General features: G+C 37.0%; 1 protein-coding gene across 1 annotated transcript in view; it reads left to right on the forward strand.

Moving 5' to 3' along the window:
• KTN1 (kinectin 1) overlaps positions 1 to 10,600 on the forward strand; it is a 108,764-nt gene that overhangs the window by 26,412 nt on the left and 71,752 nt on the right. Inside the window, 5 exon segments of the mRNA XM_017873691.1 lie at positions 3,450 to 3,999; positions 7,934 to 7,942; positions 7,945 to 7,968; positions 7,971 to 8,069; positions 9,385 to 9,555. Coding sequence (XP_017729180.1) covers positions 3,480 to 3,999; positions 7,934 to 7,942; positions 7,945 to 7,968; positions 7,971 to 8,069; positions 9,385 to 9,555 — 823 coding nt within the window. The 5' untranslated portion in view covers positions 3,450 to 3,479.

The raw sequence follows: 10,600 nt of genomic DNA on the forward strand, positions 1-10,600 counted from the left end.
TTTTGGTTTTAAAAAATTTTTTTTTTTAATTTTTTTTTTTTTGTTTCTTTTAAATTTTCTTTAAATTTTTTTTTTTTTTTTTTTTTTGAAGACAGAGTCTTGCCGTGTCGCCCAGGCTGGAGTGCAGTGGCGCGATCTCAGCTCACTGTCACTGCAACCTCTCCCTGCTGGGTTCAGGTGATTCTTTTGCGTCAGCCTCCTGAGTAGCTGGGTTTACAGGTGCGTACCACCACGCCCGGCTGATTTTTATACTTTTAGTAGAGATGGAGTTTCACCATGTTGATCAGGCTAGTCTCAAACTCCTGACATCCAGTAATCCGCCCGCATTGGCCTCCCAAAGTGCTGGGATTACAGGCGTGAGCCACCGCGCCTGGCCTGTGAACATCTTTCTATATGTTTTTTTTTCTTGCAAATAAATTCCTAAGGATAAAGAATTGGGATTATTGAGTAAAAGAAATGCAAACATTTTCTTCTTTTTTATTCTTCTAAAAAAAGCAGGATACATGTGGAGAACGTGCGTGTTTATTACATAGGTATATGTATGTCATGGTGGTTTGCTGCACCTTTTGACCCATCCTCTAAGTTCCCTCCCCTCAATCCCCACCCCCCAACAGGCCCTGGTGTGTGTTGTTCCCCTCTCTGGGTCCATATGTTCTCAGTGTTCAACTCCCACTTACGAGTGTGTTTGGTGTTCTGTTCCTGTGTTAGTCTGCTGAGGATGATGGCTTCCAGCTTCTTCCATGTCCCTGCAAAAGACATGATCTCATTCCTTTTTATGGCTGTAGCAAACATTTTCTTGATTCTTAATCTCTTTGTGTCTATGTAGGTTCCTCTAAATGCATAGTGAGTCTCACATGAGCTCAAGTGAAGGTGAATTGAATTGCGTGAAGAGGGACTCCCATGAAAATCCAGAGACAGAAAGCTTGATTCCTTCAGGCCTATATATGGGACCTGGAAAAGGAAACTAGAAAATCATTAAAACGTTTGAAGAATCGGTGTTTCAGAATTCTTGTGGTCTCATAGCCTCTCTTCTCCTTGAACATTTGCTACTGTTTCTTTCTATGCAGGTGAATTTGCTGTGCTTGATCATAATTTCTGCTTTCCTAAGACCTAGGTTTGTACAGGGCTGCAGCTTATTCATATAGGCCTTTTTGACTTTTGCCCCCTTTTTCATCTTCTGTTACTGCTGCTAAGTGCCTCAGTGCCTCTTCTTCACCAAAACAAAAATTTGAAGCATTCCAACTCATTGTTTTTTGCTTTTTCTCCCTTGGCTCCCCAGCTTATGTTGAATAGGCTGTGTATTCTGTGGATGTTATGTTTGAAAAGAAAATTCTGGGCTCTTTAAAAGCATTCCTGGGTGACGAATCACACTTACGCAGGCCCAATAAAATATGTCTAATTTTAAAACCTGGTCATTTCATGTTAATTTGAATTATCAGGGAAACAATTCTGTATGGAGTTTCTTTTAGTATTTTGTTAGCACATGATTCCTTTTCCCCCTTAACGTGTTAAAACCTTGTCTTAGTAAATCTAGGGTTTAACTAAACTATTTAAAAATTGCTTATGGAAGTATGAAATGTTACTTCAGTCATACAGATTAATAACATGTCTGTTGAACAAACGACAGTCATTCCTTGGCATGTGCGGGAGATTGGCTTCAGGACCCCCGCATATACCTAAATCTAAGCATGCTCAAAGTCTTGGAATAGTCCCTGTGGAACCCAAGTATACAAAGTTGGCCCTCCATATACTTAAGATTTCATGTCCAGTGAATACCGTATTTTCAGTAACAATTGGTTAAAAATAAAATCCATGTGTAAGTGGACCAGTGCAGTTCAAACCCGTGGTGTTATAGTTCTGGCAAAGTCTTATATTCAATAAACTCACATTTGTCCAATTTAAAATCAGATGTTTTCTTAGGTGTAAAATAATTCTTAGAGTAAGTCCCCTGTTTAGGTAGAATTGGTTTCTTTATCTAATCATTACGTATCAAGATTCTCCAAATCAATAATTTGAAAACTTTAAACATTCTTAGATTTATTTTTACATTAAAAGTGCAGAAATTAACTTTAATTTGCTTTATCCAAAACATGTCCTGATGTTTAATTATATCTGTATTATATACCTTGTCTTTTTCTACAACACACTTGAGATGACATAAGAATACAAGTCACTTTTATGTGGCTTATGCATGTTTGTAAGGAGCATCAGTATGTAGAATCTCAACATCAGAATAATTTTTACTTTGAGATTTAGGGGAAACTACCCTTCACGTAAGTGATACAATATCTGTATTCGAGGCAGATGTTGGTAGTGAAGTTACATCTTTCCTCCCTGCCGCCATACTTACTGAGTCAATCTAAAAGTAGGGCCGATGTTCTATTGATGAGGTAAAGCCTTTTATTTAGCAATTTAGGTAGGATGTTGATGGCCGCCTCGCTTTGGCTGTATAACTTGTTTTGTGCAGTATGGGGTGCCTTTAAAAAACTGAGATAAGTTCCTAACTTGTAATTTATTTCACTACTTTATTTTTTTTGAGACAGGGCCTTGCTGTGTTGCCCAGGCGGGAGTGCAGTGGCAGAGTCACAGCTCACTGAAGCCTTGACTTCCAAGGCTCAGGTGATCCTCCCACCTCAGCCTCCAAGTAGCTGGGACTACAGGCTCATTTTAACTAAGCCCAGCTAATTTTCTTGGTGTTTTGTTTTTGTTTTTGTTTTTTGTAGAGACAGCGTTTCGCCATGTTGCCCAGGGTGGACTGGAACTCCTTAGGCTCAAGTGATCCATCCGCCTCAGCTTCCCAAAGTGGTGGGATTCAGGCGTGAGCCACTGCGCCTGATCTGTAATTTTATTTTAATGCCAAATGCCACATCCTAACATTTTGATTTTGATTTTATTAGATTTTTATATCCTTGATAGATCCCACCACATCATGAGGCTGAGAGTCACTGGTGTAAAGATGCAAGCAGTTTGTGACTGGTCTTAATCTGTAAATAAACCACCTCTTTTTGTGTGTGTGTGTGTGTTTCAGAATATGACACTTTTAATGAATGTCCATTGAGTTGGTAATAGTGCCTCTTTGTTTTCACATGTAGTTATCAACACTGTGCAATAAACAAAAAAATTTAACTACTGATAAAATACCAAAAGTGGATATTTGGGGAAAAGAAAGTAATGTATATTTAAAATTTTTCTCTTCAATTAGGACATTTTCACATGATTTAGAAATGGAAGGATGTGTTCTACTCTTTCTAGTTACCACTCGTCTTACTTTTCATAGTATGTATGAATTGTTGGCAAATAAATCAAGAATGTGATTTAAAGAACTAACCTGTTTAGATTTGTAGGTCAGGTTAGATTTGAAATGCCACTTAAAAGAGCAGCAGTTTTGACTTTAATGTTTATGAGACTGACAGGTTCTTTTTTTTGTCCCCTCCTTCTTCCCTATTTAGGTTTTATAGGATCACATTGACAAAAGTACAATGGAGTTTTATGAGTCAGCATATTTTATTGTTCTTATTCCTTCAATAGTTATTACAGTAATTTTCCTCTTCTTCTGGCTTTTCATGAAAGAAACATTATATGATGAAGTTCTTGCAAAACAGAAAAGAGAACAAAAGCTTATTCCTACCAAAACAGATAAAAGAAAGCAGAAAAGAAAAGAATAAAAGAAAGAAATCCAGAATGGAAACCTCCATGAATCTGATTCTGAGAGTGTACCTCGAGACTTTAAATTATCAGATGCTTTGGCAGTAGAAGATGATCAAGTTGTACCTGTTCCATTGAATGTGGTTGAAACTTCAAGTAATGTTAGGGAAAGAAAAAAGAAGGAAAAGAAACAAAAGCCTGTACTTGAAGAGCAGGTCATCAAAGAAAGTGATGCATCAAAGATTCCTGGCAAAAAAGTAGAACCTGTCCCAGTTACTAAACAGCCCACCCCTCCCTCTGAAGCAGCTGCCTCAAAGAAGAAACCAGGGCAGAAGAAGTCTAAAAATGGAAGCGGTATTGTAATCTATTTAATCTATTTAATTTTATTGTATGATTTGGAGCTTGGAATTGGGATATTCTGTTAGGTACATACACAGGATGTTTAATACTGAATTTGAAACCGAGATTATTCTTTTCATTATGTGTTTGCTTCATTAATTGCTGGTAGAAATTAGTATTGATCATAAAATAGCACTTTAAACTTCAGAGCCCGATGCAGTGGCTCATGCCTGTAATCCTAGCACATTGGGAGGCTGAAGTGGGAGGACCCCTTGAGGCCAGGTGTTTTAGACCAGCCTGGGCAACAAAGTGAGACCTCATCTCTACAAGAAATTAAAAGAAAAAAAAAAACAAACCCATGCATCTTATAGATATCCAACTTTGACTATTTTACTAAAACCACTTAGGACCTGTAAATATCAGCAGTTATGAACTTCACTTTCTAAATGATGTGGTAAGAATTAAAGGTGGAAAGCTAAAATCAGATATCATTTCTCACCCTTGATTGCTTCATTTTGCTAACATTTATCATATATCTGTTTTATGCTAGGCATTATGCTAGGTAATAGGGCTACGGAGATGAATAGTGCATTTTCAAGGTAGTCGTGTGTTAGCTGTAGACACAAATAGGTCATGATAAAATATTTAGTGTAGTGGTCTAGATATGTCTAAACCAGTGTAGGAATTCTAAGGTAGACCACTTAAAGCATGTAATGCCAGAAATTTTTAAAGTTTGGGTAAGTACTAGTTAGGTTTTTTGGGTGGGTGGGGAGGGGAGGGAGATTCCAGGGAAAGGGGGCTGATAGGTACAATGGAAAAGCCTTGAGAAATGGTGTGGTGATGTGTGCAACTGTAAACAGTTTGTTTTATTTGAAAGGACTTGTATGTACCATTAAGTCGTTTGTGTGTCTTAACTTGTAGGAGGTTATATTGGATTTTTTTTTTTTTTTTTTGAGACGGAGTCTCACGGTCTCGCCCAGGCTGGAATGCAGTGGTGTGATCTTGGCTCAGTGTGTCCTCTGCTGCCCAAGTTCAAGTGATCCTCCTGCCTCAGCCTCCTGGGTAGCTGGAATTACAGGCATGTGCTACCACGCCCAGCTAATTTTTGCATTTTTAGTAGAGATGGGGTTTCACAAAATTGGCCAGACTGGTCTCGAACTCCTGACCTCAAATGATCCACCCGCCTTGGCCTCACAAAGTGCTGAAATTACAGGCGTGAGCCACCACGCTCGGCCTGGTTATATTGGATTTTAAATATTTGCATGTCAGCTAGGATCAAGACATAGTAAGGGTAAGCACTACATGTTTTAGTTGGGGAAAAGGACATGTAAGCCAGTAAAAAAAAAAGTGATTTATGTAGGAGATAGAGAAAGTATAGAGGAAATACAGAAGCTAAAGCAACTACTGCTTATTCTGGAGGAAAGGCTTTACAGAGGAGGCAGTGCCTGGGCATTGAATCGCTTCATCAAGCAGATAGTGGGGTCTCATTCCTCATTGATGGGATATCATGTAAAGGCACAGAGCTGCAAGAGTACAGTGTATTGTTGAACCATACAATGTGAGGTGTAGAGAGTGGTAGGGAACAGAGCTGAAAAGATGGCAGTGGCTAGATCATGATGGGTTTTGGATACCGTGCCAGGGAGCTAGGACTTCTTAGGTTAGCCATTGTTGAAGATTTTCAAGCAGTTTAGTTACATGGTCATATTTCTGTTTTAGAAAGATTTTTTGGCAGAGCTAGCAAGAACAGATTTCATGGGGCGGTATTTGATGCCGGCAGACTAGTTAAGAGTTTATTGTAGTTTTCTAAAATGAAGATGTAGGCCTGAACTATGGTAGTGACAGAAGAAACAAAGTTGAGAAGTATGCAAAGTAAGAATGACACGAATAACCTCACTATATAGAAGTGTGGCAGATAAAGGAGAAGACAGGATTAAAGCTGATCTCCCAAGTTCTGAGTTAGGTTGGGGTTGGCAGACTGCAACCTGTGAACCACATGTAGCTCACTTCCTTTTTTTATGCCCATGAACCAAGAATAGTTTTTACATTTTAAATGGTTGGGAAATAGAATAATATTTTGAGAAATGTAAAAATGTAAAAAAAGTCAAATCTCAGTATTCATGAAGTGTTTTTACATGCAGCTACATTCATTAACTCATTCATAATATGTTTATGACTGGCTTTCATGCTGCAGCAGCAGACGTGAATAGTTGTACCAGAGTCCATATGGCCTATAAGGCCTAAAGTTTTTACGACCTGGCCCTTTGCAGAAAAAGTTTGCCAACTTGTGCTTGGCAGATGGTTGGTAGCACTAAAATGGGTAATACTGGTGAGAGACTAGATGTGAATGGAGAAGAGAACACTCCCAGTTTGTGTTTCCAGTACCTGTGGGGCCATCTACTAGAGCAATTCAGGATGCAGTAGGGTATGTAAATGTAGAAAAGTAGATTCAGAAGCCTTAAGCATGAAGGTAGTAGAAGGCATGAGAGTAGATAGTTCATCCGAGGAAAGGATTTCAACTGAAGCCCCAACACTGAGAATTAGCAGTATTCAGCAGAAGCAGTTCCCAAAGGATACTGCAAAGGAATATTTCAAGTGTAAGAAGAGAATTATCATGGGAGCTGATAGGAGATAATTTATTTTATTTTTATTGTGGCAAATTACATATAGCATGAAATTTACCATTTTAACAACTTTTAAGTGTATATCGTGTGGTGGTAAGTACATTCATATTCTCATATAATCATCACTACTAGCCAAGTCCAGAACTCTTCATCTTCTCTAAATGAAACTCTGTACGCATTATACACTAATTCCCCATTCCACCTGCCTCCCCGTTTTCCCCCGTCCCTCCACCTTTCCCCATATCTCAACAATTACCCTTCTGCTTTCTGTCTTTATGAATTTGACTACTCTGGGAATGTCATATAAGTGAAATTATACAATATTTGTCTTTTTGTCACTGCCATATTTTACTGAACAAAATGGAGAAGAGAGAATTTTAAGAAAGGGGTAGAGACCAGAAGTATAAAATGCCAGAGTAGTCAAATAAGGATTAATGGGTATTTGTAGCATATGGCATTTGGGACATTAGGGGAGCTGAGTTAATCCTTTCATGAAATGAAAGAGATAAAAATCAGGTTGCAATTAGTTGAGGAATGATTGGTAGAAAAGGAACTAAGAGTATTTTGTCAATATGTAAGGAAATGTATGTGGGATGCTGGGAATTATGGTGATAGGGAAGAGTTTTCTCTTCCTTCCTTCCCTTCTTTTCCTTCCCTTTTCTTTTTCTTTTTCCTCTTCTCTTCTCTTTTCTTTTCTTTTCTCTTCTCTTCTCTTCCTCTGCCTCTCTCTCTCTGTCTCTCTCTCTTTCTTTCTTTCTTTTCTTTCGACAGGGTCTTGCTCTGTTGCTTAGGCTTGAGTGAATAGTGCGATCTTGGCTTACTGCAGCTTCAACCTCCGGGGCTTAAGCTTTCCTCCCACCTCAGCCCCAGAGTAGCCAGAACTACAGGTGTGCGCACCACACCTGGCTAATTTTTTTATTTTTTTCATAGAGATGGGGTTTTATAGAGATTGGGTTTCACCACGTTGCCCAGACTCATCTGGAACTCCTGGGTTCGGATGATCCGCCTGCCTCAGCCTCCCAAAGTGCTAGGATTACAGGTGTGAGCAACTGCACCTTCCTGTTTCTTTTTTTAGATGATAGAGACTTGATCATGCCTATTGGCTCAGTAGGGTTGAAAATAGCTGAGGAATGGAAAAGGAGGAGTAAGTACATTGAAGAGCTGGTGTAGTGGAGTAAGAAAGCTAGAATAAGTTATTAGTAAGAGCGTTGTATGTCATACTTTAAATTTTTAGTGGTAAAGCATTCTGGGAATGACTCAATGATTGCATCTTTTCTGTTATGTTCATTGTTTGCTGCAATTATTTTTTTCATTTGTGTTTAATAAAGATGACCAGGATAAAAGGTGGAAACTCTCATAGTACCATCAAAAGGCAAGAAGCATTACCCGTCCACCAAGAGACTAAGCAAGAAAGTGGATCAGGGAAGAAGAAAGCTTCATCAAAGAAACAAAAGACAGAAAATGGTGAGATGTTTAGATATGTATTTTTATAATGCTAATTCTAGAGAAGTACACCAGCACAAGGACCCTGGAAATCTCACATGCTCTTTAGCTCCCAGTTTAATGTGTGCTAATGACAACTGTAATACTAATGCAGGTCTAAAATTATCTTTAGCCTTATGACTTTGTAGTGCTTTGACAGATGGGCAGAGTGTACATTTGAGGTGAAAAAGTTTATATACCATTTACAAAGGGTAAAGCATTTATAAATATTCTTAACTTAGTTTTGAAAAAAATAAATAGCTTACAGACCATAGAAGAAAAACATTCTTGAAATATTTGTACTTTTTAATATCATTTAAAGATTATGCTTAAGGACATTAGCTAGATCTGGCATTAGCATACATTTCTAATTAATTCCTAAACAGAACTCGCATGTGTATATAGCAGGCATCAAATGATAAGAGATGGAGCAATCTTATTTGTTCACAGTTTTCCAGGGAAAGCTTGGCTGTGAAATTTGTGAAGACTAAACAACTTAAAATTATTACATATCAATTAGTTATGAGAGAAATATTACCTGAATATATTTGTTAAAATTAAATGTTAAACAATTTTAATTTTAAATAAAAGAAGAGACATATATAAGTACAAAAGTTCTTTTTAAAAGGTAAGAATGAAAAGAAAAGAGATTTTCATCTGGGTGTGGAAGTTTGTATCTCTAACCAGCAGACATTAGACTTGATGCTCAAACACTTCAAATTCTTCCCATTAAAATTAGGAACAAAATAAAGAGGCTTCCTTCTTCCACTTTTAATGTTATTTTGGAAGTTTTAGCAAGTGTATGTGTGCCATGGAAATTAGAGGCATAACTATTGAGAAACCAGAAGCTATCTGCAAGGAACACTGTGATTTTTGTACTTAGCAAGTACAAAGAACTTGATTAAAAATTATCAACTGCAATAAGTTGGTACAGTACCAACATAAGTAAAACTAATAGTTTTCCTTGAGCACTAATTAAGTGGAAATAATTCTTATATTAAAACAAAATTAAATGAGACCTAAGGATGCGTAAAAGTTTTAGATACCGTTAGAGGAGATATGCTGTACACTTTTAGATAACTTAAATGATTTACTATAAAATAAGGCTGTTGAGCTGGTACTGCTTCATTAGAATGAGTGTTTTGACTTGTTAAATGGTGAAATAGGAATTTAAAACCAATTTGAGCTACTATTAGAGGTTTCAAAATAACTGCGTTTATCATTAAAGTATGCTTGCATGTCATTTACTCTGTTTTGTAAAAATTCTAAGTACGATTTTGTTGAACTTAAATTGCAGTCTTTGTAGATGAACCCCTTATTCGTGCAACTGCATATATTCCTTTGATGGATAATGCTGACTCAGGTCCTGTGGTGGATAAGAGAGAGGTTATTGATTTGCTTAAACCTGACCAAGTAGAAGGGATCCAGAAATCTGGGACTAAAAAACTGAAGACTGAAACTGACAAAGGTAATAATATATGGGATTTACAGTCTTCGTTGTCCTATAAAAACACATTTCTGAGTTCTGATGGAGTCATATATTTCATTTTCTCATAGGAACAATGCATTGCAAAAGAATCAAATCCTTGTAGTAGAAGATTTATTGGTAGTCTTTTAGTCCAGCCTCCTCAGTTTTGTAGATCTGGAACTTGAATTTGACTTGTTAAAGGTCCTAAAGCTATTTTGCTATCTGATGATTGTTTTCCAGCTACTACTGTCTCCTGTGAGGTTTCTTGGCTAATTCATAACTGGTTTTTTTTTTTAATAGACTTTTTTTTAAGAGTAGTTTTATGTTCACAGCAAAATTCATTGCAAAGTTCAGAGTTCCCACATACCCCTGTTTCTACATATGTACACAACTACCTTTTAAAACTTATAATTTAGCTGAAGTATTAAAAACCCTAGGCTCCTTTGAGTCTGATGGGTGGCAGTTCTTTTTAAGAAGAGGTTGTTAATGCCTAATACGAGAACCTTGGGAAAATAAGGGTGGGTGGGTCAGGAGGTGCTTGATGCATGGATTTTTAAAATGTCAGGATGGTTTGCATATATTTGATCTTCATAGAATCAGGTTTCCTTTTTATAATTATCTTAGAACTTATTTTATCATGTGTCGAATTTGGCTTATATATCTCTCAGGATTATTTTGTATTTCACAGTTCGTTGTCAGTGTGCAAGGATTATTAAAGTTCATTGAGATTATTGTGAATATAATAGTGCAGATATTAGCACATACTAGACACCTAAGTGATTTTTTTTAAAGTGAGGGTATATTGGCATTTTAGTATTTTGCAGTTTGAGCAAACTTTTAGCTAATGTAATTATTCCGTATTATAGAGGATAAACCCTTTTTTTCCCCTATTGACTGGAGTATTTGTTTTATTTGACCTGAAGTATGTATCTGTTTTCTTTTGGTTATTGACTTTCTGGGCCATGAATTCTTCATGCTTGACTTTGCTGAAGTTATTACTTGTGTTTTTTTAATGCCAACTCTTTTTTTTTTTTTTTTTTTTTTT

Source organism: Rhinopithecus bieti, unplaced genomic scaffold, assembly GCF_001698545.2.
Source record: "Rhinopithecus bieti isolate Rb0 unplaced genomic scaffold, ASM169854v2 scaffold_7985, whole genome shotgun sequence".
Taxonomy (NCBI): domain Eukaryota; kingdom Metazoa; phylum Chordata; class Mammalia; order Primates; family Cercopithecidae; genus Rhinopithecus; species Rhinopithecus bieti.